This window comes from Trichoderma ghanense, assembly GCF_004382785.1.
Source record: "Trichoderma ghanense strain CCMA-1212 chromosome Unknown scaffold_11, whole genome shotgun sequence".
Classification (NCBI taxonomy): Eukaryota; Fungi; Ascomycota; class Sordariomycetes; order Hypocreales; family Hypocreaceae; genus Trichoderma; species Trichoderma ghanense.
The window spans coordinates 555,204-580,455 of NW_027395674.1; the positions used below are offsets into that span (position 1 = coordinate 555,204).

The 25,252-nt window shown below is 52.5% G+C and overlaps 10 protein-coding genes across 10 annotated transcripts; 5 read left to right on the forward strand and 5 right to left on the reverse strand.

The window, feature by feature from the left end:
• Positions 1–1,471: 1,471 nt before the first annotated feature.
• Positions 1,472–4,950, forward strand: CCMA1212_008177 (uncharacterized protein; the record flags this gene model as incomplete). Its single annotated transcript, XM_073705321.1, has 6 exons — positions 1,472–1,577; positions 1,634–2,616; positions 2,672–3,145; positions 3,194–3,886; positions 3,958–4,067; positions 4,356–4,950. 6 exons carry the CDS (start codon positions 1,472–1,474, stop codon positions 4,948–4,950), a joined length of 2,961 nt encoding a protein of 986 aa, XP_073556239.1.
• Positions 4,951–5,171: 221 nt separating this feature from the next.
• On the reverse strand, positions 5,172–8,770 carry CCMA1212_008178 (uncharacterized protein; the record flags this gene model as incomplete). The annotated part of the gene is made up of 3 exons (XM_073705322.1): positions 5,172–5,380; positions 5,457–7,181; positions 7,297–8,770. The coding sequence occupies 3 exons, from the start codon at positions 8,768–8,770 to the stop codon at positions 5,172–5,174; spliced, it is 3,408 nt and encodes a 1,135-aa protein (XP_073556235.1).
• A 1,654-nt stretch (positions 8,771–10,424) lies between these two features.
• Positions 10,425–10,898, forward strand: CCMA1212_008179 (uncharacterized protein; the record flags this gene model as incomplete). Its single annotated transcript, XM_073705323.1, has 1 exon — positions 10,425–10,898. One exon carries the CDS (start codon positions 10,425–10,427, stop codon positions 10,896–10,898), a length of 474 nt encoding a protein of 157 aa, XP_073556236.1.
• A 635-nt stretch (positions 10,899–11,533) lies between these two features.
• Positions 11,534–12,436, reverse strand: CCMA1212_008180 (uncharacterized protein; the record flags this gene model as incomplete). The annotated part of the gene is made up of 1 exon (XM_073705324.1): positions 11,534–12,436. One exon carries the CDS (start codon positions 12,434–12,436, stop codon positions 11,534–11,536), a length of 903 nt encoding a protein of 300 aa, XP_073556144.1.
• Positions 12,437–13,089: 653 nt separating this feature from the next.
• CCMA1212_008181 (Elongator complex protein 3) lies at positions 13,090–14,871 on the reverse strand (the record flags this gene model as incomplete). The annotated part of the gene is made up of 2 exons (XM_073705325.1): positions 14,572–14,871; positions 13,090–14,513 (listed from the first exon to the last, which is right to left on the reverse strand). Exons 1-2 carry the CDS (start codon positions 14,864–14,866, stop codon positions 13,090–13,092), a joined length of 1,719 nt encoding a protein of 572 aa, XP_073556143.1. The 5' UTR covers positions 14,867–14,871.
• Positions 14,872–15,392: 521 nt separating this feature from the next.
• CCMA1212_008182 (uncharacterized protein) lies at positions 15,393–16,704 on the forward strand (the record flags this gene model as incomplete). The annotated part of the gene is made up of 5 exons (XM_073705326.1): positions 15,393–15,552; positions 15,638–15,666; positions 15,738–15,864; positions 15,934–16,022; positions 16,115–16,704. Exons 1-5 carry the CDS (start codon positions 15,395–15,397, stop codon positions 16,702–16,704), a joined length of 993 nt encoding a protein of 330 aa, XP_073556146.1. The 5' UTR covers positions 15,393–15,394.
• A 726-nt stretch (positions 16,705–17,430) lies between these two features.
• Positions 17,431–18,320, reverse strand: CCMA1212_008183 (Ubiquitin-conjugating enzyme E2 1; the record flags this gene model as incomplete). Its single annotated transcript, XM_073705327.1, has 3 exons — positions 17,431–17,599; positions 17,682–17,959; positions 18,063–18,320. 3 exons carry the CDS (start codon positions 18,318–18,320, stop codon positions 17,431–17,433), a joined length of 705 nt encoding a protein of 234 aa, XP_073556145.1.
• Positions 18,321–19,464: 1,144 nt separating this feature from the next.
• CCMA1212_008184 (26S protease regulatory subunit 4) lies at positions 19,465–21,034 on the forward strand (the record flags this gene model as incomplete). The annotated part of the gene is made up of 4 exons (XM_073705328.1): positions 19,465–19,467; positions 19,538–19,594; positions 19,656–20,462; positions 20,528–21,034. 4 exons carry the CDS (start codon positions 19,465–19,467, stop codon positions 21,032–21,034), a joined length of 1,374 nt encoding a protein of 457 aa, XP_073556140.1.
• A 239-nt stretch (positions 21,035–21,273) lies between these two features.
• Positions 21,274–21,877, reverse strand: CCMA1212_008185 (uncharacterized protein; the record flags this gene model as incomplete). The annotated part of the gene is made up of 2 exons (XM_073705329.1): positions 21,274–21,621; positions 21,689–21,877. 2 exons carry the CDS (start codon positions 21,875–21,877, stop codon positions 21,274–21,276), a joined length of 537 nt encoding a protein of 178 aa, XP_073556139.1.
• Positions 21,878–23,302: 1,425 nt separating this feature from the next.
• Positions 23,303–25,029, forward strand: CCMA1212_008186 (uncharacterized protein; the record flags this gene model as incomplete). Its single annotated transcript, XM_073705330.1, has 6 exons — positions 23,303–23,324; positions 23,390–23,460; positions 23,532–23,662; positions 23,720–23,839; positions 23,895–24,744; positions 24,799–25,029. The coding sequence occupies 6 exons, from the start codon at positions 23,303–23,305 to the stop codon at positions 25,027–25,029; spliced, it is 1,425 nt and encodes a 474-aa protein (XP_073556142.1).
• Between the last annotated feature and the right edge of the window lie 223 nt (positions 25,030–25,252).

Sequence of the window (25,252 nt, forward strand, 5' to 3'; positions counted from 1 at the left end):
AGAATGCCTCCAGCCAGATTTGAACTAGCGACCTTTGCATTACGAGTGCAACGCTCTACCCCTGAGCTATAAAGGCACCATCGTCTCTTATCGATAGAAGCACCCCCTCTTATGTGTTATATATACTTAGTGTAAAGCAACAGCAGATCGATCAGCACCCAATAGTAATTGTCCTCGCTCCCCTACCCTTCTCCCCAAGGACTGTTTTACGTGTGTATTAAGAATCGGCAACCTCTTGACTCCCTCTGGTTAGGCTTGGTACGTATAATTCGATATTCCACATTAATCTTGCATGCAGCATGTATTTCAGTGCGTAATGATCGAGCGTCAGGCCCGTGGCTCCACGGTAGACGTGGTTCGTTCCCCCCCATGAAGATGCAATGTGAATCTCTTCATGTGGCCTCTGATCCAACATCGTCTGAAATAAACCCTCCTATAATCTAATGACAAACAGCGGGAGTGGCCTAAGTACTCTTTCTTTCAACAAAAGAAACGTGGAGGTGGAAGCATAACCTGGGTGCCTTAAGATAGCCGACACTGAGGAGCGGAGAGTCGATGTCGGCCCGACGACGTTGGCGGATATACAATCCCGTGTCATCATAAGCATGCATTCGTGTAGGTCAGGTCCAGAGTGAAATAGCGGCTATCAGTTCATCGATCCATCTCGACAAAGAGCATTTGTCACGCATCGCATGGTTGCCATTGCCCGCTAGCCAAAGTTTGCGTTCATTCATCCTTTCACACCACAGCCGTTCGTTTCTTTCTCAAGCCGATATCAACCACTACTTTCATTTCTTCAAGTTTCTGAGCTCATGACAGATAGCAACAAACACTCGGTTCTTTTTTTGTAGATCACGCGAGAGAACTGTCCAGAGGAAAATTTATATGTAGGTATTGCATTGACATGTAGGCATTGCATTGACATGTAGGCATTGCATTGTGTGACCAGAAGAAATCACAAACATTGTAGGTGGATAGGTGGCAAACAAAATCCAAACAGACCTCGGAGCCCTTCATGATTCTACTGATCCCAGTATTGTTTGTTGATCAAGTCGGCGGTTTAAGGCATATCCCATTCCAATCTTTGCACCACTCGCAAATCGAATAACGGCTATACCATGTCATGGTAGCTTAAGAAGTAACTCAATGTATTTTTGTAGGCCTTTGTTCAAACGCTCACGGCCGAGTGATTCGCCGCACAAAGGGCTTGAACAGTTCACATGCAGTACAAAGAGAATCCAAAAGCACATCAGAGTAGGTGGGCGTATCTGGGAATGCGAGTACACATGGGTAATTCGCAAACTTTGTGACATTTCCTACAGTTGGCTGAAAAGCTGCTAAGCATAGACTCTTGTAGACGTGGAGCATCACGCACGAGATTTATAAAGCTGGCTTTGAACACTCCCTCAAGGTCTTTTGGAAGGCATGTAGCTAGTTCATCTTCGAAATATCATTATCTCACTGCTCCAAGATGAAGTCCTTCTCCATTCAGCTGTATTGCGTCTTCTGTCGGAATGAGCTGCCATTCAAAGAGACTTGTGAGGACTGCAGCGACTGGGAATGCGATGTCATTGGCCGTTTGTTACCCAGAAAATGAAACATTCCTACTATACATACTAACATCTTTGGGTAGTTGCCAATATAGCCTCTGATGTTGAATCTTGCTCACGAGTTCATGTTTTCCAAACTGATCTCTCTGGCAAACGCAACCGGTCAGATGCCCAAAGAGCTTTCTTCGAGTTCCTCGCAAAAGCTCCACAGCTCCGCACACATGGCGAAATACATGTGACGAGTGAAAAAGGTCATAAAGAGACACTCAAAGGGATAATGAACCCTTACGAATGGGATAAGCTCAACGTTGAACAGCCATTCCTCCTGGCTCACGCCTGCTGCTGGGAGTTCGCTCGGAAGTCCTCTCAGAAGACAAACCTAAATTTCACCCGCTGTCAATTCTACCGGCTCATGAGACAGTTGCATCATATAATCCCAAGGAAACTCCAGGCCGGTAATGAGCAGTGGCGGCTGGCTTCACTTTCTCACCAAGCCGCATGGTGCCACTCCCTTACATTATCCGTTGACATTGCATCTTCTGATTCGTCGGGAAGCTCCAATCACCCTGGAAGTACAATCAGTCTCAAGGGCCTGCTCGAGGGGTGCAATGGCTTGCCTCGAGAGTTACAGCAGTTTATATGGCGGATGGTTCCCACAAATTGTCCGATATACTGCTTCTTAGCAACTGCTGAGACTGTAGCTGTGGCATCTGATCCAGAGGTCGACTTGGCGGTGGCGAGGCCAATCTTCTCCCACCAACCCCTGATACTAGAAGGATTTGTCGGGAGAGGATGGCTCCTTGCGACGTTCATTTCGATACTTGGACGCGAATATTTGCATCGGATTCATGTCTCTGAGACTCGACCTGATGATCAGACCATCTCTATCGAGGTTGACATTCATAACGCTTCCCATCTGCACTTCACGGTTGAAGAGGTGGGCATTTCTGCCATCCAAATCGTGAATAAAGATGGTACTGAGTCCGATTGGCTGGGAGGCCATGAAGGAGGATGGCGTGGATCAACTCTTGGAATCCAGTTTCCCGACCTTCTGGTTCGGAAAGACGTATGCCTCTCTTACCCTTTCAAGAAAAGATTTCATGGCTAATTCATGGTATCAGGATCTCAAAGTACTGAGTTTCAGTCCTTTGATCGAAAACATCCAAGACTCTCTTGAAGGTGGCCAACCCGCAACAACTCTTGTCTCGAGAGCACTCTGGAATATCCACCCGAACCTGTCCGCCGGAGACGAGCTGCGTCTTGCTGAGGTGGCCCCGAGCCACATTCCACTCATGCACCATCCGGACCGGTGTTTGCGTCAGTATTTGCCGTTCTATGATGACGGGCGCCATGCCACTGGCATGACTGTATATATCGGTTTCTCTGGCACGAACGGAGTCGTCATACATGGGCAAAATCTCGAGCATAGGGTCGGAACACGAGAAGGGCTTTCAGTTTACATGCATTTCGATCATGGCAAGAGAGTCGTAGGGCTACATCTCCTGACACAGAATGCCAACCAATGTCCGAAAGGCCCATTTCTTCTGGTAAGCAACGCGGAAACTCTGTTCCGACACTACCGCCTGGTAACGAGAGTGTGTGTTATACTGATTGAGAGTGGTATATATTAGATTGAGATAAAGACTAAGGTAGAGGATCACACAAGTTCCGAAAATGCGACTCATCGAGGCGTCTTTTTCGGTCCTGCACAATTTTTCAACCCCCCCGATGACAGAGTCAGCTGGATATCTCTCCTTCCGAGCCGAACTCACGGAGATGGAAGTGCCCTAAGGGGCCTGATTGTAGATCCTTTGGAATTGCGTGGCAGCTCTTATTTCACCACAATTGGCGTCCATATCACCCCATCAGACAAAGGAAAGGATGAGGCTCAAGGTCCAGCTTCAACCAGCATTCGACACATTATGTTCCCAGATTTCGACATTCCAGGCGAATCGCATGGCATCCGAACGATTGCTACGCTGGGCAATGTAAAAGAACTCGCTATCCAGAAGATACGCCGAACACAGAACTCAATACAGCGTTGTATAGGGCTGTTCATATGCTACACAGATGGCTCGAAAGCAGTTCTAGGTCAGTGGGATGTATCGGCAAGTTCGACAATCATATACGATGCTACAAAGGGGAAGCCCCTCACTTCTTTACTCTTCCAGAAAGATCCTCAGATGGATGAGCACGGCGCAAGCCACATGATTGATATTGTTGCTAATACCTCAAGAGACACTTGTCTTGCCCAAAAGCTCCTTGAGGAAGCTGGGTGGGATCTCGCTCCCATACCGAGTGGGTTTACCTTTGAATGGCTGGCGTCAGATGGCGAGGTAAGCATTCATTTATTGATTGATTGTGAGAGAAAAACAAATCTGGTCAAGTATTAATGTTCGTGTTTTAGAGCGTCTGTTGGAATTTTGCCCCAGGGTTTGACCATGTGCGGTATTGCCAGCTGGAGGAGCTTCGGATTCAGCCTGGAGAAACTATCCCATACACAGTTCAGCATATACAGTAAGATAAGACTATGTGGAATTTGGAATGCAGTTCTTTGAACAATATTGAAAACCCACCCCATTATGGAGAGGCTATCAAGAGAAACTTTTGTGACATTACTGGTGTTATTTCGTTCTCAGAAATGACAAATTCAGAAAGGCTTCAGATTTGTTGGCCTCGGGAGGTTTTGGAGTACTTGGAGACGGAACTATCCCTGTCAATATCTGGGCAAGGCTATGACTCACCTCGCAATACATCGCATACACTTTGTTTCTCGCAATAACTACAACCGAAGATGTCGCATAGAATCCAAACAGCCAACATCACGATGCCCAGCACAGTAATCCTGATAGGCCCCGAAGGATCTGGAAAGTCTACAATCGGCAGAATCGTCGCCAACGCCCTCTCAAAAGAGCTATACAGCCTCGATCGCCACCGCGACGAGCTCTACGCACCATACGGCTACGACAGAGCCCTCGCAGAAAAGATCTACCAAGAGCAAGGCCTATGGGCATTCTACCAGCACTGGAAACCGTTCGAATACAAAGCCGTTACACACATATTACAGAATGCGGGGCAAGAAGGTAATGAGTTCTACGGCAAAATTCTCGATTTTGGCACCGGACACTCGGTGTTTGAGGAACCGCAAGAGCTGGCGCATGTAGAGAGTTTGATGGAGCCTTATGAGAATGTGTTTTTGGTGGTGCCGTGTGAGGATGTGGATGAAGTGGTGAGGATTACGGAGGAGAGGAGGGGGCATGAGCTTGGTCTAAACAGGCACTTTGTGGAACATCGTAGCAACAAGAGGCTGGCGAAGCACACCATTTATACGAAGGACATGACGGCCGAGCAGTGTGCTGAGAAGATACTTCTGATCGTTGGACTAAGAGGGGAGGTCTGAAAGTGTCGACTGAACAACATTATTGTCATATCAAGGAATCTCAGGAGTATTCAATTTATGCCTGACAGAGCATCCCCTTTACCACAAAAGTCTGAGGGCGCCCTATCACCAAGATACCCTACTTCTAGATGAATGTCGACTTCCAGCTTGACAACATGCATCATAGGTAGCTCAATCGTATACGGAGCTACCAACCCCCCAGTTCAGAGCCACGTCTCCAGCTACGACAAATACCTCCAATCCACCGGCGCCATACGTGACAACATCTCACTCTCCGTCGCCACCATCGTCAACTTAGCCTGAGCCTTGAGAAACTGCGCTTTCGACCGATCAAACGGCTTCCCATCAGCCCCCGAAAACTTTGTCCCGTGAAACATGGACTTGTCGCTCGGCATAAAGTTGCCGCCCAAATCGATGCTCATTCCGCCTCCTAAACGTGAACATCACGAATTAGCACATGCTGTTAAATTTGAAAGAGATTGAGGAGGGTTGAGGGGTTGACATACCTTTGCCTGCAGCACCCGGCCTGCCAAACTCGCTGTCCGTCCCAGGCTTTCCCAGATCGAGCTGGACTTCCCATCCACGAGGCCACTTACCAGCCACAGCAAGAATCTCAGAGTCGGGCACCGTTCCCGGCTCTCCAGCATCTCCGCCGTCCCCAGATCCATCAAGGCTTCCCTTGACGGGTTCTAAAATGACCGTAAGCCCGCCGCTCTTCGGCTGCGTCTCCGCTCCGCCCTTTTGTCCGTTACCACCGTGTCCGCCCCGGTACTGAACACTGACTCCCATCACAGGGCTCGTAAGAACCTGCGTGGTCCCGAGCCAATCCCCAGCAACAGCCAGACGGAGGCGTCCACCGGCGTATCCTGGGTCTCCGGGCATGCCATCCGCACCAGGGGTAGCAGGGTGCTCCCACGGCTGTCCGCAGGCAACGCTGAAGCGCACCAGCGGGAGAATCGGCTCCTTGTTGGCGTTGTCATGGACAAGCTCGATGTCCTGACAAGTGATCTGGACCGTGACTGGATAGTCTGTCTTGCAGGGGACGTTGAGCGGGAGTTTGTCCAAGACGACCTTTGCTGCTGTGATGTCGTAGAAAATGACGTCTCCGTCGGCGTCCTTGATGGCGTGTTCGGCAAGATCATCGTGATTCGGGTCTGCGCCTCCTGAGCCGGTCAGGTAAATCACTTCTGGGAACGACTTTTGGTACTTGTCATGCAGCTTCGCGGCCGGCATGCTGTGTGCCTGTGCCTGCCAATCCGAGGGCGGCTCAGGCAGCTTGGAACCCTTGATGGCAGGGGCAGTAACTTCAGCTGGCTCACCAGATTCCAATTCTTCCTCATCCATGGCCTCCTCAGCTGCCACCTGCCCACTCAACTGATTGTCAGCAAAAGAAATTGTGCTGGCATTCAGTTGATTATTCCGAAAATGAAACTTGATTGGGGTCGCCTTCTTCTTGTCCCAACCCGTCCCGAAGTGAGCAAGTTCCAGCGTATCGTTACCATCAACACCAAGGCGTGCCGTGGTTTCTGGCTCGCCGTAGCCCTTCTTCTGGTAGTACGGATAGGCGTTGGCGATGTCGTGGCCATAGCTGTTGCCCTGCGAGTACGAGAAGACGGCGTATGTCTCCCCTGAGCTTGTTGCCGTCGGGATGCTGGCGCCGATTTGATTGCCCGTGCCGAGCGATCTCGTGCTGCCGTGGTGAGTCGCAATCACAGAGCGCACAAGGCCATTGGCGGAGGTAATCTCGGGAATAGACTCAAAGTTGGCATCGCCTGGGAAAAGCAGCAAGTTGTCTCCCTTGCCAACGAAGAGCGCCAAAGCGCCGTTATTGTTCTTGTCGGGGAAATTGAACTGGTAGTTGCGCCTGCAGCGAACAACCGTGACGTTCTTCATCTGGACGTAGTCAACACTGTCCGTCCACTGATGAAGATTCCCATTCTGCTGGATCAGCCACGCCGTCTCGTTGGAGACGGTCCCGGTGATGTGGCTGCGTCCAGGGGCGATCCATGGACGCAGCGTGATGTCGTCTGGTGAGCCCGAAAAGTCCTTTGCGTGACTGCTCTTGCCGATGCGGTAGTGGTCGGCGTCCCAGTGGGAGAGCAGGATGGGAACGGCTGCTTGGCCGCGGATCATGTGGTAGCAGACCTTTTTGTCGTTGTCGTCCAGCTTGCCGTAGCCGAAGTCATTGGCAAAGGCTGCCCCGTACTTGTCGAATGCACGCGCACTATGGCCTGTAGCAAATGAGTGTCAGCTCAGTACGACAAGTATACGAACAAGTTGAGCAGATACAGGGTTCAGATATTAGGCAAAGGGAGAAGGCTGCAATTGGTAGTTTGAAAGACTCACCTTGTCCGACATCGTAGACATGATACGCGATAATATCCGCCTTGTTAGGCATAAGGGCACCCAGAATATCATTCACCGTTGCCGGAGAGAAGAATGGAACCTTTGCAGCAGATACCATGGGAGCCGCTGGCTGCGGAGGCTGATCTCCCGAATCCGTGGTTTGATCGTCGTCAAGGTGCTGCAGATACCCCTTGCCGGAAGAGTCGGAATGGACAATCTTCTCGACAATGTCCCTCACGGCCTCTCCAACAGCGTTGAAGCTTCCAAAAGCCTGCTGTAGAGTAGTGATGGCGCTGGCAGCAATGTCTTTGCTGATCGTCTGCACCTCTGTCTGGACGACGTAGCCATGGTTGTCTTCAAAGTAAGACTCGAAGCGGAACATTCTGAAGCTCAGTCGCGGCTCGAGAAGCTCCAGCCTCGTCATGCCATCCTTGAACGGCTGCTCTAGGCAAAAGTTCTGCTTCGTGACCAGCTGCTTGTTCTGCTGGTTGAGCTTGAAGTTGATCCAAGTGCCCTCAGTGACGCCCGGCGGCACGGCATGCAGGTAGATCCATACCAAGGCAAGGCGATATCGTCCAAAGCCAGGGGACCCCGCTGCCACAGACATCTTTTCAATAGCGCGGATGAATAGCTCGTCTGACAAGGAGTTCTCCGTGATAGCTTCGACACGGATCTCATACCCGTGCTTCAGCTTGTCGATTCTGTCGACGTAGCCAAAGTAGAACTCGGACCGAGCTCTCCGCCGCTCATCTATACCCCTCTTGCGATCCTTTTCCTTCTCACGCTTGCGCTTCCTCTCACGGTCTCTCGTGTCGGGCTGCGGAGGATGAGGAGGGCCAGGAGGATCCCCAGGCTGACCCGGACGAGTCGTTGGAATCGTTGGGGGTGGCAGGATGACGATTGGAGGTTGGACCTGCGGTGGCCGCCTCTTGCTCTGCTGGTACCGGGCGTACCCAATGCCTCCCAGTGCTGATGTCGCCAGTCCTGCGACGGCTACGCCAATGAAATATGCGATAGGTATTGCAGGTACAAACAGCTGTGCATCTTCGGGTATGTCCTTCTTCAGGGGCTGAGACTTGTCGATCTCCTTGTCAATGGAAACGACGCGGTGCATGATCTGGTGACTCTCGCTATCAACGTCCTCCGGGGGAGTGGGCACATCGTGAGTCGCCTGAGGCATATGCTGCAGCAGGTACTCCTTGATGGTAGCAACCCATTTGTTATCGTCGAGCTTGTTGGTCTTGATGTTTGCTGTGAAGAGCTCCAGCGGGAACTCCTCCGCTACAGGGCGATTCTGCACTAGGCGCTGCCCTTGTTGCTGGCAACGCTCTTCGAGAGCGCTTTCGTATTGCGCTGTGGCATTCTTGGCGAGCTCGTTCATGTGTGAGTGGACGATTTCCGCGAGCTCCAGCTCGGCAGCTTCCTGCGTGATGCCTTCGGCGATGGCTTCTTTGATGTATTCATCGTAATCCATGATGGCGGTGTTTGCTATGACTTCAAACTATCGATGCCCTGGTCGAAGACACAAGGGAGATCAGATCTTTGAGGACTTGGACACAAAATGTGAGAGTCTTGCTTTGTTTAAAGTCCAAAGACTCGTAGGTCTTATAAGCATTTTGACAAGGCGAATTGAACGTTGGCCAAGCCTAAATTCTGAGTTTGACTGAAGCACTTGATCCATAGTCAGTGAATCCGGAGACTCGACCCCGGGACATCGGCTCATACTGGCAAATACTTTGAGGTTCAAGACGTTCTAGATTGCCATCATGAGCGCCTGTTGATCACCTTCAGCTCTACGAAATTGGCACGATATGTCTCAATTGGTACGCGTGGCTCCCAGCCGCAGCGGTCCCCCCGGCCCGTCTCAATAGTGGCAAGACTATTTCCCCTCACCTGAAATTCCGCAGCCTTTTACGCTCTAGAGGTTCAGTTGGCGTCCAATCAGGGCTTTGAAGCGGGTTGTCACTTGGGTGAAGATTGGGTGAAGATTGAGAGAAATAATGCCTTGTCACAATGCCTCGCCACAAGTGCCGTGAAACCGACTTGTCGAAATGGTGCCTCCCATAACGCTGATTGGACGACAACATCATTAGGAAACGCATGTCTGAGACCGCTTTGCGTGCTGAAGAGAGAGTACTTTCTTCTCTCTTTATAGGACCCAGTTGAGATCGATTCAGGATCAATGCAATGCGCAACACCCTAACGAAGCCTTTCGTGTCGAAGGTAAGATAGCCAACTCCCAGGACATATCGGCTATTGCGACTTTGTGAGAGCAGCGCTAACGTGAGAAACGATTCAAGCCCTTCCCTTAGTACGCTGACGGCCGTACCTAGCTCTCGTCTCGAGACTAGAAATTGAGAGTTGTAAGCGTGAGTACGGCCACAAACGTTGATGAGCGGATTTCTTGAATAACCTGTCCAACGGTTACTTCAGCTATATATATAGAAAGGGCTGTGTTGATAGATGGGTAAACAGAATCAGTTGTGACACGTTCAAGAATCGCGAGACAATCTCTTACGAATACTCTCGTATCACTTGGAGGCCCAGCCATAGAGTTATAACTGAAGCTTCATTCCCCCTGTTTCCAAGATGAGTATGCCCAACGAAACGCTACCATAACTGTTCGTACCTCATCAGGCATCGGATATTGCTCATGTGACAACCGCATCATCCAAAACGATGGATCGAGTACTCAGCCGAACCTCTCTCTGTCATACAATTCTCAGCACTCATACAATCCCAGGGCGCAAGCAGAAGGATCTCATCCTCAGTCTGTACAACCACCAGGTGACGGAAACGTGAGCATCTACAGAGGCCTAGAACATCACCGCCTCCCTTGAACAACGCATACGAAAAGCCTCACTTCTCCAACCAGTAGCGTTGCGAGCGTATTATGGAAGACTATTGCGGCAAGGGGGCTGACAGCCTCACCACGTTTGTACTACGCTCTGCAGGAAGCGATGAAGTGGCTTGGACGTCCGTCATCTGCATGAAAGAAGGCGGTCTGGTACAGATCTTTGATATAAAAGGGCCCTTCAACTGCCATTGAAAAGCTTCCTTGTCCAGACTGGGCACCACCAAACACCACCAAGCACCACCAAGGACACTTCTCCCAGGACATCATCAAAATGTCATCCATCAGCACTAGCAAAATCTACGTCCTCAAAAACAGCTTCACAGCCGCCGCCAAAATCCTCGCCCTCACAAGCAACAGCAGCCCATCCCTCTCCATGATCGACGCCCGAAACGTCAACCCAGACAGCCTCTGGTTCCTCACGCCCACCCACACACCGCACTTCTACCGCCTCCACACCATAGCCAACGGCGTAAATCAGTCTCTCGATGTCATCAATGACAATGGCGTCCAGAGCGTCAACCTCGAGCTGGCCAATACCGGGGAGTACTCGGGCCAGTACTGGAGGTTCGATGAGTGGAATACGAATCCTGCGTATCCGTATCGTTTGAGCAATAACTTTACGGGGCTGAATGCCCATCTTGATGTCTATTCGGATACGTTTGTCGCGCATTTGGCTGGGGGTGATTATACTGGGCAGCATTGGGCGCTTGTGCCTGCGGATACTGTGGTTGTGACGACGTCTTAGATGACATTCATGAAGCTCGTGGCAATGGCAAGTGCAGCACAAGAGAAGGGTGCCGGATTCTGGAAAAGAGCAATGGCTCTTGGTAGCTCATGTAGTGGATAGAAAGGTACAGAACAAAGATTGTCTCCAACTCTGGCTTATTCACGTCTCTTCACCGGATGTAAGCTCCAAGGTCAGGGATGAATGATTTATATCTCTTGCCAGCCAGCCTACAGCTTCCAGGTAGCAAGATACTATCCTATAGGCTTGATCGGCCTTGTGTTTTATTCAGTTACGTCCCATGAAATCGGACAATTCATCGAGAAAGTAATAATCAAGATAAACACGTAACCTTGTCAAAGTAACATTCAAGTTTGTATAACTCCTCTTCTTTCCCAGATCAGGGCACATCCGAGACTTGAAGCCATGTCTCAAGATTATTTATATTGGAAAGCTAGTATATCAATGTAGGTGAGCCTGTAGTGATTGACGTATACATGAGTAGCTCATTTCATCATCATCCATTCGCATGACATGTCCTCCTCACTTTATCTGATAGCATACATTGCTTACACTTTAGGTTCGTGTATTTTCATGTGATTTGCTTTCTGTAGCGCGTAAAATGAGAATGCTAGAAGCAGTATGGAATTTAACCCTCACACAGGAGGCATAAGAACCCAAGGCTCCTCTTCATCATCCCTTTCACTCTTGTCCTCTATGACTTCTGCCAGAGGCATCTCTGTAGACACTGGCGGAGAAGCAATTCTTGCCGAGCGAAACTTTTGTGTGGCAACCCTGAGCAGATTCCGTTCCAGCCTCCGATCCACCTCCGTAAAAGGGTCGTCGGCCATTTTCCAATCGCGAACAGCCAGCAAAAGCATAGCCCTCAGAGTCAGATGAGCGTAGTCCCCAGGAAGGCTAAGTCTCTTGCACTTGATCCCAAACGTCTCGAGGAAATACTGTAAGCTGGGTCGATGCGTCAACTGCAGCGAGAATTGCGCAGCCCGGAGAATGTCCAGTTTAAAGCAAGCTCTGTCGGCAATTTTCCAACTCGAAAAGCTCAGCTGCTTCAGGAGTTCGCAATCTCGCTGTAACTCTGACCCAACGAGAACGTAGTTGCGATCTGCTGTGAGCCAGGTGATGTTCCTGGCAGCCTGGTCAGGGTCCACGCACGTCGTCTTTCCGTAACGAAAGGTTTGCCAAGCCCAACGGCTGAACCCAATATCTTTGGTGACGTCTTGATAGGACTGAATGGTGGCTTCAGCTTCTTGGTCTGTTTCAATGGTCTTTGTAAGGCTTCGGGTGTCCAGGACGGAGATGCCGATGGAGAAGCTCTCCGGTGAGAAACGATCCCCGAAATCGCGTCCTGTGGCGATATCGATGGAGACGAGCAAGACGTCTCTCATCAGAAACCCCTGTAGCTTTTCCAGATGGCGGAGCTTTTCGGGCAGTATTGTTCCCCCTGACTGGCGGACCGCCTCATAGCGATAACCCAGCAGATGCCCCAGGACAAGGTTCTCTTCACACAAGGGGACGGTACGTGGTTGACATGGAGCCATGGCTGGGGTGTTTTTCGGAAGAGGAGAGTTGAACGGACGAGAAGCTGGAGGAAATCCAGCCAGGCTTATATGAGTAGGGTGAGATTTTAACTTTATGGCTGAGAAGGGTTCTTTCCTGGGAATTGACCGAGATACCTCCTTCCTCTGTACCTACGAATACCTTGCCGAGCTTAGGGACGGCGTGATGCAGTTCGAACACCTTATTACGCCTTGCCTTTGATCAAGTCGCGGTGAGTGTCTTGGCACGAGCATCTGGCTTCAATTCTACAGCGTCCCCATGAACGTCTGTGCAGTTTTTCACGATCATGGCCAGATGGAAGACATTCAGGGGCTCCATGTGACGCAATGCATCCACCATACTTACCTACGAGGCAGAGGAAGTTTATATTATCGCTTTATGGAGCCTGTGAGGGCTCAATGTATTTGTTTCTCTTGCATCAGCCTGTGAAAGGCAAAGGATAATGCTTGCAGACCTGTTGAAAGAACGAAACAGTACAGGCAGACAGAAATTGCCATAGCATGTGATTGTGCTACATGTGTCTTGTATCCTGAACCTGTTCTAGCTAACCCCTAACATTGATATCCCAACCCTTTACGCCATGAAATCACACATTTTATTCTTCATTTCCGTCCGTCAGCACTGGTAAAGCATCTCAGGCCTTCTGGTCACGCCCATCAAGCCACTTGCTCATATACGGGCCATCCAGCCAGTATCCAAGCTTCTTGTAATAGCTCCTCACACCCACACCCGAAATGACGCTAATCTTGTCACTTCCATGCTCCTCCCTGGCTATCCTCTCGGCCTCTTCCATCAGCAGGGTGCCAAAACCTTGGTGCTGGAACTTGCGAGGATCGCGGGCGTGAATAGGAACAGCAGTGCCGTAAACGTGGAGCTCCCGGATCATGCTGGTAGGCTGCCCAATTAGCTCCTCTCGGTAGGTGTACTTTTCGGTGCATTTTCGGAGGCGGAGGAGGGCGACCAGAATATCTTGCTTTGGGTCTTCATAGGCGAGGAAAGTCTCCCAACCGCCGTTGGCAACGTAGTCTCGGCGGACTAGTTCAATCTGGTTGGGCCTAATCTTGTGCTTGACCTCATTAACTCCGACTTCCCTTGTTCTCACGTCTCGACATGTCGTGCCAAAGTCCTTCATCCGGGCCAATGCCAGCTCTCGCAGGTTTCCGTTCTCGACGCCAGAGGTGACCAGCGGCATGGGAATGTCTCGCTGCACACGGTAGATGCGTGTCCACGGGGGAATAAGGGCCAGGATTCGTGCCACCAGGTCAATCAGTTGGTTGGGGGTGTAGTTCTGGTATCTTCCAGTCCGCCACAGCTCGTATAGACCCGTCCCTCGGATAACGAGTGTCGGATATATCTTCAGACCGTCGGTTCTGAAGGCAGGGTTCTCAAAGTATTCTCTGAACTGATCAATGTCGCGCTCCATTCCGACGTTGGGCAGGTCAGGCATCATGTGGCTGACCACCTTGTAGCCTGCATCCTTGGCCAGACAAAATGTCTCGGCCACCGCCGCCACTGTGTGCCCACGGTTTGTATCTCGCGCAACATCTTCGTACAGTGACTGAACTCCAATCTCCAATCTCGTGCAGCCATACCTCAACATGTCTGTAAGATGGGGCTGCAGGCAGTAGTCTGGTCGTGTCTCGATGGTGATTCCCACACATTTGATGTTGCTCATCTCGCCAGCCTCCACCGCCTCATCGACCTTGGACGTCTGATAGCCGCTTAGCGCATTGTGCAGCTGGGCAATGAAGTCCTCTCTGTACGACTCTGGCAATGACATGAACGTTCCTCCCATGATGATGTATTCCACCTTGTCGACTGAGTGGCCTAGTGATTTGAGCTGGTCTACTCGCCCTCGGGCTTGCTCGAAAGGATCGTACCGCGCACGGATTGCTCGCATTGAAGTGGGTTCGTATCCAGTGTAGGACTGCGTGCTGTATTCGAAGTCGGAATCGGGTCCTCCAGGGCAGTAGACGCAGATGTTGCCGGTATATGCGATGTGCGGGCACCGATGCGGTTTGCACATGACGGCGACGACGGCAATACCAGATGATGTTCCTATCTCCAGGTCAGTGACTCGGATCGGTTGTCATTGATGTATGCTGAGCAGTCTTACGGATGGGCTTTGCGATGAGCCTCGGCAGGATGTACTTCTTGTAGTGTTCGGGAATCGCAGCAATGATGGCCGTCAGCGGAGGGATGTTGGCCAGCTTGTGCTTCTTGGCCAGCTTCGCCCGCAGCGAGTTGAGGTTGATGTCTCTGCCCGGCCGGCCATTCTTGGTAGCCTCGTGGTCTTCGATGAGGGCGTTGGCGAGATCCGCGCAGCACCGCAGGAAGCGCTCGCTCTCCGGCGCCAGCTCGACCGTCTTCTTCTGCGACGTCGCAATCGCTGTCATCGTGGTCGTAGCCATTCCGTCTGTAGTTGTTGCGCCGTATCGAGCGCTCGTTCAGACGGTCGAAATGGGTGTGAAATATGACTGGAGGTGGTTTTGATGCCCCTCGCTGATGGTGTCGATAAGAACTTTTGGCACTTTATCGCCTCTGTGGGGCAGTTTCATTCTCCAAATTTTGGCGCTACGGAATCAAAACGGTACACAGCTACGGTAACCGTAGTAGACGGAAAGGTCAGACAGCATTACAGTTCGCAAACGGTGGGCTCTGACGCACGGACAAGCCCCTCACCGTAACTTATCTTTTCTAACGCTGCAACCAACTGTCAGTTCGGAAAAAGCAAGTGCCGAGCCCCCGGCAGCACCCGACCTCAGAGCTGCCAGAGGCCGTAATTTTGCTGCCATATCGACGAGATTCCCTTCTGACAAGCTCAAGCCTCAACTCGCTCCCTATCTTCAGCGTTTGCAGCCCGCGACGCTTCGCTCGACGGTTCTTCTTTCTCCTCTCCTTGGACCTCTCCCCTCTACTTCTCCTCCCCCTCCACAGCAATGCAGGCCATTCCTAGAACCGCCGCACGCTCTGCGCTGCGCAACGCCCGCCGTGGCTACAGCACCGCCAGCTCGCCGTACGCCAAGACGATCGAGAACCTGCGCATCAACAGCGAGACCAAGGTCATCTTCCAGGGCTTCACCGGAAAGCAGGGAACGTACGTTTTTGAAGACCGGTCGCCGAGACGGAGCAGTTCGAGGCGGGGGAAAGCGCGCAATGACATGCTAACGGAAGATACGCAGTTTCCACGCCTCGCAAGCCATTGAGTACGGTACGATAAAGCCTCGCCTCGCCGCTGCGCACGACTGCTTGCTGCGAATACTTACGCGCTGTCGCCTCTAGGAACCAAGGTTGTTGGTGGAACAAACCCCAAGAAGGCTGGCCAGACACATCTCGACCTGCCCGTCTTCAAGAACGTCTCCGAGGCCGTCAAGGAGACGGGAGCTACCGCCACTGCGCTCTTCGTCCCGTATGCGACAACCCCCCCCTCCCCCAAGTTCCAACCTTCGACATGTACTAGATACTGACAGAACAAAAGCCCCCCTCTGGCTGCTGCCGGTATCGAAGAGGCCCTCCAGGCAGAGATCCCTCTCGCCGTCTGCATCACCGAGGGAATTCCTCAACATGGTCAGAACTCAAGAGCCCCACCACGGGAACTTCCTATTCCCGCCCACAATAGGAAACAATGCGAATGGCAATGGCTAACCCTGCCAACCCAGACATGGTCCGCATCACCCAGATGCTCAAGACCCAGGACAAGACCCGCCTGGTCGGCCCCAACTGCCCCGGCATCATCGCCCCCGGCCAGTGCAAGATCGGCATCATGCCCGGCTTCATCCACAAGCGCGGCCGCATCGGCATCGTCTCGCGCTCCGGCACCCTGACGTACGAGGCCGTCAACCAGACCACCCAGGCCGGCCTCGGCCAGTCCCTGGTCGTCGGCATCGGCGGCGACCCCTTCAGCGGCACCAACTTCATCGACTGCCTCAAGGTCTTCCTCGAGGACGAGGAGACGGACGGCATCATCATGATTGGCGAGATTGGCGGCTCCGCCGAGGAGGACGCCGCCGAGTTCCTCAAGCAGGCCAACACCGTCAACGGCGGCAAGCCCGTCGTCAGCTTCATCGCCGGCATCTCGGCGCCCCCCGGCCGCCGTATGGGCCACGCCGGTGCCATCGTCTCCGGCGGCAAGGGCGGTGCCGACTCCAAGATTGCTGCGCTCGAGAACGCTGGCGTCATTGTCGAGCGCTCTCCCGCTGGTCTGGGCAAGGCTCTGTACAATGAGTTTGTCCGTCGCGATCTGCTGTAAACGAACCTAGTTTCTCCTCATTTTCACATTCACACAACATGAAAAAGGAGGCACCGAAGAATTGGGCTTGATCATTTAATTTACCTAGATACAATTACAAATCTATAAAAAAAAAATCATTACATGGAGGGAGCGGTGGGCTGTTTGCCTCAATGGCTGGAGTATGTAGATAGGGAAGGGGATACGGAAGGACATGTCGTCTTTTCTCCCAAGAGAAATGGACTGCTTGCTTTGTATTCAGTTAAGTTCATGGGTAGCAGGTGTGTGATATTAGTTGCCTGAAGAGGACGATGTGTCATCTGCTATGCTTTCCTCTGTGAGAAACGTGGGCTCTCTCTGGAGTCCACACCGAGTCGACCATAGTTCAACGGCAGATGCCGAGTTTTGAAGAAGAATTACAAGCGCTATTCGAGTGTAACAGCTACCTACATGTAAGTCCGACCTTCAAACTCCAGATTGGAAAGTTGTTATATGATGCGCGCTCTCCAGGCCCCTATCAACCCAAATCTCTCTCCCCTAATCTTCTATCACCTCTTCGATTCAACGCTCCACCCACATCATCGCTGTATGAAAAGAGAAGAGAAAGGCAATCAAACAAAGCAAAAACGACCCCCCAAAGAAACCCAATCCCAAATGGCAAATCAGATAACCCCAATCCCATGTAAAACTCCAGCCCGTTTTCCGTCACCACTCATTCGTCACGCTAGTTGTGATGATCCCTCCATTCTATTGCTGTTCACCCAGAAGCCGAGTCGTCACGTCCGACATCCTAGCCGGCGGTAGACTCGTAAGAAGAGGATCGACCCTACAGTGCTCGAGCGCCTCGACGACGCTGTCAAGGCTAAAGCCCATGCTCGTAAACTGTTCGACGAGTTCCGGCCTGTACCCATGATACCTAGAAAGCGCAAACATTGTCAGCCCCTCCTCCCTTTCTGTCGGAAACTTCTTTTGCGCTGGAAGAAATTGCGCAAACCTACCTGCTTGCGTCGACGGGCCCGCCTGTAGGGTTCGCCAGGCTCCTGTATCTGCTCTTGTCGAGGTTGGCCTGGCGCGGGGCTCCGGCGTGTCGTACCGCCCACTCGTGCGCTATCTCGACGAATCGCTCGGGCTGGTTGAGCAGCATGCTGGCCACTTCGCCGTCTTGGGGGTCTGTGGGGTTCGGGTTTTCGAGGAGCATTCGTACGGAGAGGAGGGCTGTCTTGATTGTCTGGACGGGAGACCAGTTCTTGTTTAGGGTGTCGAGACAGATGACGCCCTGGGAGCGAGCATGTATTAGCACATGGTTTTCTTGTCGCTTTTACACCAACGATCTTTGGGACAGATGCTTGGGATAGATGGTGCTCCTGCGCAGCACATACCGTTTGACTGCTGACGTTGGGATGCCAGATCCTCGTCTCAAACTTCATCTTGGGCGGCTTGAAGGGGTACTCGGTGGGAAGCTGAATCCTAATCACGTATTTGCCACCAGCGTACGGCGTGTTCGGGGGCCCATAGAACCATCCCATCAGGGTCGACAGGGAGCCCTCGTGCTCCAGGGCGGCGTGGATGCCGGACGTGTCCTTGTCCTCGGTCAGGTCCTGGAGCTCCTTCATGATGCGGCGGTCTCTGCTAGTCATGGTGACGGTGTTTGTCTGGGATCGCTGGAGGGGTGCGCTTTGAGGGTCGGGGTCGGAGGGGTGGAGGTTATTGGAGGAGGAGGAATAGTTATTCTGCTCTTGTAAGGATGATATCCGCTGATATGAGGTGAGTAGAGCAGAGGGGGTGAGGCTGAGGGCAGAAAAGAGGTCGGGACGAGAACGAGAAGGCTTTGGGCGGGTAACGGAAAGTTGGTTCAGGTCCCGTCGCCTATCAAATCCATGCATCAGTTGGTGTCCGAGCACTGGAGGACTAGAGCAGTGAGTGGATGAGGGGCATTTGCGGCTCGCGACGTCAGGCCTGTAGCGGGACACTTTTAGCGGCCTGCAGCTCCCGACTCCGGTGCGGCTGCATGTTGGATTGCAGGGCTGAGCAGCAAATGATGGTCACTTTCAATCATGGTACCACCTTGATGGACTTTTTTTTGTTTTGGGGAAAAAATAGTGCTAGCGAGGAATCCAGCACGCAGTGGACGTTGTTTTGAGTCTGAATACATGCGCCGGTAATGGTTCATCGTGATACATGTGTCTGTGTGGTCCCATATGAAGAAGATACGACATGCCAAATAGTGGCTCATGCCTAAACAGCTTGAATGAAGAGAAGCAGTTAGGAGCCAGACTTGACTCTCTTACGGCTTGGATCTCTGACCGCTGACCAAGTAGAGGGGCTTCATGAGCTTCTGTAGAGTCTCTCGGATGCAGCGGTGCTTGATCAGTTGCCAAATCCACCGAATTGCCTGGGTCGACGACTATCGAGACACAGCTGTCGTTCGTAGGATCTAACCCGCTTAGGGAGTAGCATTGAAACTGTCTAGCAAAGAATAGAAGCCCATTGGAAGAAGCTGACAATTGCCGTCTCAATGAGATCACCTTCGGATCACGTGATACGTTCAAGCTGAGTGCACGTGACCAGGCCGGAGCTGTCGTGTCTCTCTGTCGCCTAGCCCAGGCATGGGTGCTCTGTGCAGCATCACCCTGGCAAGCCGACTCGCCTCTCCATCGTCACCATCAACAATCCTGTCTCTTGCTTAGCTGTGTCCGGTCCATTCACAGGAATCCAGCTCGGGAATAGAGGAACAGCCAACACAAGTCTATCCAACAGCCTTCCAGAGCTTGACCGGTCAAGATGGTGAGCTACCCTTTGTTGCAGCTGCCGCTGCTATTGACGTGATGCATCTATGCTAACATTTGCTCTTTAGGGTCAAGGCCAGTCTGGTATGGGTGGCGAAGGGGGACGGAATGAAAAGGACAAAAAGGTTCGCCATTCTCTATTACTCTCTCCACGGCAGAAACAAGCAGCCACTGACTCCCGCGCAGAAGGATAAGCCCAAGTACGAGCCGCCGCCGAGGCCAACCACCAGGGTCGGCCGCAAGAAGAGAAAGCAGGGCGGTACCAGCGCCGCCGCCAAGCTCCCTGCAGTTTATCCCACCAGCCGATGCAAGCTTCGCCTGCTCCGAATGCAGCGGATCCACGACCACCTGCTCCTTGAAGAAGAATACGTCGAGAACCAGGAGCGGCTGCGCAAGGCCAAGGCCGCCAAGGAGGGCCAGACTGCCGGCCCGGATGTCGATGTCGATCGATTAGCCGACGAGCGTGGCCGCGTCGACGACATGAGAGGAAGCCCGATGAGCGTCGGCACCCTGGAGGAGCTCATTGACGACGACCACGCCATTGTCAGCAGCACCACGGGCCCCGAATACTACGTCAGCATCATGAGTTTCGTCGACAAGGACCTTCTCGAGCCTGGTGCCAGCGTTCTGCTGCACCACAAGAGCGTCAGCATTGTCGGAGTCCTGACCGACGACACGGACCCCATTGTCAGCGTCATGAAGCTCGACAAGGCGCCGACGGAGTCATACGCTGACATTGGTGGTTTGGAGCAGCAGATTCAGGAAGTGAGAGAATCAGTGGAGCTGCCGCTGCTCCATCCTGAGCTGTACGAGGAGATGGGCATCAAGCCCCCCAAGGGCGTCATTCTCTATGGTGCCCCTGGCACTGGAAAGACGCTGCTGGCAAAGGCCGTTGCCAACCAGACATCCGCTACGTTCCTGCGTATCGTGGGTAGCGAGCTGATTCAGAAGTATCTGGGAGATGGTCCCCGACTGGTGCGACAGTTGTTCCAGGTGTGTAGTCTTCCTTTTGCAGCGAGCAATAGTTGAGGGCTATGGATGCTAACTCGGGACATTAGGTTGCTGGTGAAAATGCGCCCTCCATTGTCTTCATCGATGAGATTGACGCAATTGGTACAAAGCGATATGATTCCACCTCCGGAGGAGAGCGTGAAGTGCAGCGAACAATGTTGGAGCTTCTCAACCAGCTGGACGGCTTCGACGACCGCGGCGACGTCAAGGTCATCATGGCGACGAACAAGATTGACACTCTGGACCCCGCGCTGATCCGACCCGGCCGAATCGACCGAAAGATTCTGTTTGAGAATCCCGACCAGAACACCAAGCGCAAGATCTTCACCCTGCACACATCCAAGATGAACCTGAACGACGATGTGGATCTGGACGAGTTCATCTCTCAAAAGGACGATCTGTCGGGTGCCGACATCAAGGCCATCTGCTCAGAGGCCGGCATGATGGCTCTGCGTGAGCGACGCATGCGGGTGCAAATGGCCGATTTCAGGGCTGCTAGGGAGCGTGTATTACGTACCAAGCAGGAGGGTGAGCCGGAGGGTCTGTATCTGTAATCGCGGTCTCTTGGTAGTGGTTCTGGGAAATGGAGATGGTATATTTTTTGAAGCATGCAAGTATCGGGCCAATGACTCGCCTGAAAGTGGATGCAAAGCGAATATCACCGACGCCGTAGTGATGCTTAATATCAATCAAAGCGTTGCAGTGACATTGTTACACACATAAAGTAGACACCATGCTGCTGCTTTTCCTTGGCTGATCCACACCCCATTTTCTTAATACCAGCAAGGTGACCTTACTGCTCAACATGATCACCGTTCACAGCCTCCTCTTTAGTTCCCCCTGGCAACGTCTTGACGCCTGACGAAGGTGAATCACTGCTCTTGCCCTGATGAGACCCCGCCGGAGCATAGTGGTACAGTTTCCTAACGAACATGAAGCCCCCCACTGAAGCCCCCCAGCAGAGCGCCGCAAAGGAAGACGTGATGAAAAGCGTGGGAACGAGGAAGAGGCTCGCGACGCCGATCCAGAAGAGGGCGAAGGCGAAGGCGGCGGAGAGGGCGAGGAGGAGGGTTGATATTGCGAAGGAGAGGAAGAGGGTTATGGGGAGGAGGGAGAAGAGGAGCTGGAGGGCTGAGAAGGACTGTTTGTTTCATCAGGTTAGTAGAATGTTTACTTTAGCAGTGGTACATTTGGGCTGTTGCACGTACGAAGAGGATGGGTTGCCTGGATGCGAAGGTGGAGAGTTTGTTGTAGGCGCGTTGGCGGGTGGGTGGTGGGATGGCGGCGTCGAGGGAGGTTTGCAAGTAGGAGTAGGCGGTTGAGAGGAGGGCTTGTGGGCGTTTGGTGGTGTCGTTTGAGGAGGCCCGGGTGCTTTGGGGGGTTGTTTCGGCGGACATGTTTTCAATGATGTTGAAGAAATTGAATTGTTGTATGTTTTTGGTGTTGTTCGTGGGATAGTGGAGGAATGAGATGTGAAAGAATGAGAGAAATATCAGGTACGAATATTGGGATGAGATGAACTGAGAAGCTTGGCGATAAGGTGAAGATCAATGACACGGAGATGTGTCTGAGTGTGGGGTCGGCTGGCAGTTGGCTGCGGTTGCGGCTGCAGAAACTGTGGAGGTGGAGAGAATGGAAGCGATGGTGCTGAAGATTGGGGGAATATGAGAAGAGAATTGTTATTGCGAGAATTGGCACTGAAAGGGGGGGACTTGGATGAGGTTATTTTGTTTTCGTTTCGCTTTGTGCCTGATGGGATGACTTGTTTGGGGGGTGCAAATGACGTGGGAGATTGCAGTGGGTGGCTTGATGTCACACACGTGCAGGCGTTTGAGCTGTGATTGAGGTGATTTTGGTTGGGCATCATGATGGATGGGCACTTGGGTGTGATTGTGTGTTGCTGCCTTTACCTTATCGAGCACATGGATAGATCGGTAGGATGTGTGAAGTCTCTCTGCTACAGAAGCACAATCACCCACTTCGGACGCTCTGCTTCATCACTATTGTAGCAATGCCATTTCTCTTCTACTCACATGCGATTATACAGAGCGCTACGGAGTGCGGCATACGATACTAAAAAGGAATCAACTGTGATCGGCATAGGGTACCTGAATCAAGGCACCGGCCAGCCCTACCCTACGATAGTAGTCAAATCAGTTGACAAGATGCTAGCACGAATATTCCGTGGACTATATTCTGTCACAAGAGCGGATTCGTCGCATCTGACAGCTGAAGAGATCAGTTAGTAATACACAAGAAGTGGTCTCACTGCTGTGCGTCTCGATTGATAGAATGCGCATTCATACCTATCATATCTGATAGGCTTGGTGGAAGCCATGCCTCCCATTCAGCCCAACCTCAACACAAGTACCTATGCTATCCTAGGTTTGCTAGGTAAGGGATGAATTAGACATAAGGTAATGCGATAATTAGGAACAATTCGGTAGCCCGAACTTGATACAGGGTCATACATCCACTGTAAGTAGGAACGAAGAGTTTCTCATGGGGGACTGAAGCATCTCCAGTATGACGTCGAGAGCTGCCGACAGGGATTCACGAGCTCGGAATTGCTCCTTGTTAGCGGCGGTTCTTCATTGCACCCTGAGGGTACAGGATGCCGCGTCGCAGGGTACCTGATTGTGCAGCGTCACCAGGCCTGCTCCAAGGTACCAAGAGTACCCCGCCATGTACCCCGCCATCCCGCCGCCCAGGCCTCTTCTTCAAGCCACGACCCCTCCAAAAAGCGTCGACCTGGGATTGGAATCTGATGCCGCATCTCAACCTCCTGCATCACCACCTTCCACAGTCATTGACTCGCCAGGATGGAATACGATCCCAAGACGCGTACGCCAAGCATCTGGATGCTGCTCCGTTACTATATCGAGGGCGTCAGCTAACTCACGATGCAGCAAAGTCGGCGACCAGCGAGCCCTATTCCTTCGCCAGCGACTCCGTTCGCATGCGATGGCCCGTCATCATCGTGAGTGCTGCCCGTCACACTTGAGCCCGACCCGACGAGCTCTCTTACTGAATCTGGATATTTCTTCCAAGACTGGCGCTGTCGACGATGTATACAAGGCCATTTCCAGCACAGACGACGCCGAGAAGCAGGCCGAGGGCAAGAAGATTATCGAGCAGCTGGGCAACCTCAAGTACGAGATGCTGCACGACCGCAAGCTGACGTATGCACCATCTGCGCATCTGTGTACAAAGAGTAGCTAAGTGCTGATTCTGTATAGGCCCATACCTGACGATGGCTTCTCAGAAGAGGTTGCCGCCTACAACAAGGAGCTGGAGCAGCTGGGCAACCCCTCCTGGTTCAACGTCCCTTGGCTCTTTGCCGAGTGCTACATGTACCGGTATGTTGCACTGATGCATGACAACTGCCAAATACTATACTAATTCCGTGTACAGGCGCATCAACTCCTTCTTCACCACGACAAAGCACTGGAAGAGCTACGACATCTTTGCCCGCCAAAAGACCGACACCTTCCGAACCTCTCGCAATGCCGTCGTCGAGCTTGCCGCCAGATACAAAGACATCATCACCAAGATCCGCGCCGACAAGAATGTCGCCCACGACGTCGAAGCCGAGAAGATCCTCTTCACCGAAATGTGCGAGGTCTGCCTCTGGGGCAACGCCACCGATCTGTCACTCCTTACCAACATGACCTACGACGACATCCAGAAGCTGCAGGGTAGCGAGGCCAGAAAGGCTGCCGAGAAGAACATACTCGTCAACAACCTCCCCGAGGCCTACAACCTGCTCAAGAAGGCCCAGGCAGAGGGCAAGAAGGAGCGCCGCGTCGACTTTGTTCTCGACAATGCCGGCTTCGAGCTCTACGTCGACCTGGTCCTGGCCGGCTTCCTCCTCAACACTGGCCTTGCTACCCACGTTGTGCTTCGTCCCAAGTCCATCCCCTGGTTCGTCTCCGATGTTCTTCCCGCCGACTTTGCTGCCCTGCTCAGCGCCCTCGCCAACCCGAAGCAATTCTTTGAAACCCCGACGGAGGAAGAAAAGGTCGCCGACCGGACGCCTCCTCCTCTGTCAGAGAAGGATGTTGAAAACCTGCTCTTCGTCTTCCAGGACTGGGCGAATCTGCATGCCGAGGGCCAGCTGACTATCCGACCCAACAGATACTGGACCGCGGCCGGCTCTTTCTGGCGGCTTCCCAAGGAGGCCCCCGAGCTGTACGAGGACTTGAAGCAGGCTGAGCTTGTCATCTTCAAGGGTGACTTGAACTACCGAAAACTGACTGCCGATGTAAGTGACTCGTCTGAGGGAACTTTGGATCTCCGATATTAACGTTATTTTCAGGCCTGGTGGGATCCGACTACGCCTTTCCAAGAAGCTCTGGGTCCCATGGGTGCCGGCTCCGGTGTCAACGTGCTGGCGCTCCGGACCTGCAAAGCCGATGTTGTTGTCGATCTTCCTCCCGGCAAAGATGAGGAGCTGAGGGCTCTCGAGGGCGGTGGCGGCGATACCGGCGCCAGGAAGTGGGCGTGGGGTGGCAAGTGGGCGGTCGTGTGTTTGTCCCAGGGCAAATAAATGCGGGTGGAATCTTGGCGATATCATGTCATCGAATCATGGTCCGTTTAATCTACAAAACTGGAAAGAAGGCTCATAGATGGTTAGAGCGTGTAGAGCGCAAAAGAGGTATATATCATAGATCCCACAGTTTTACTCGTGTGCGACACAAACAGGCCGGGAAGATAATCGTAATCAGATTGCGCAGAAGGACAGTTCTGTATTCAGCTACCTATATAAAGTA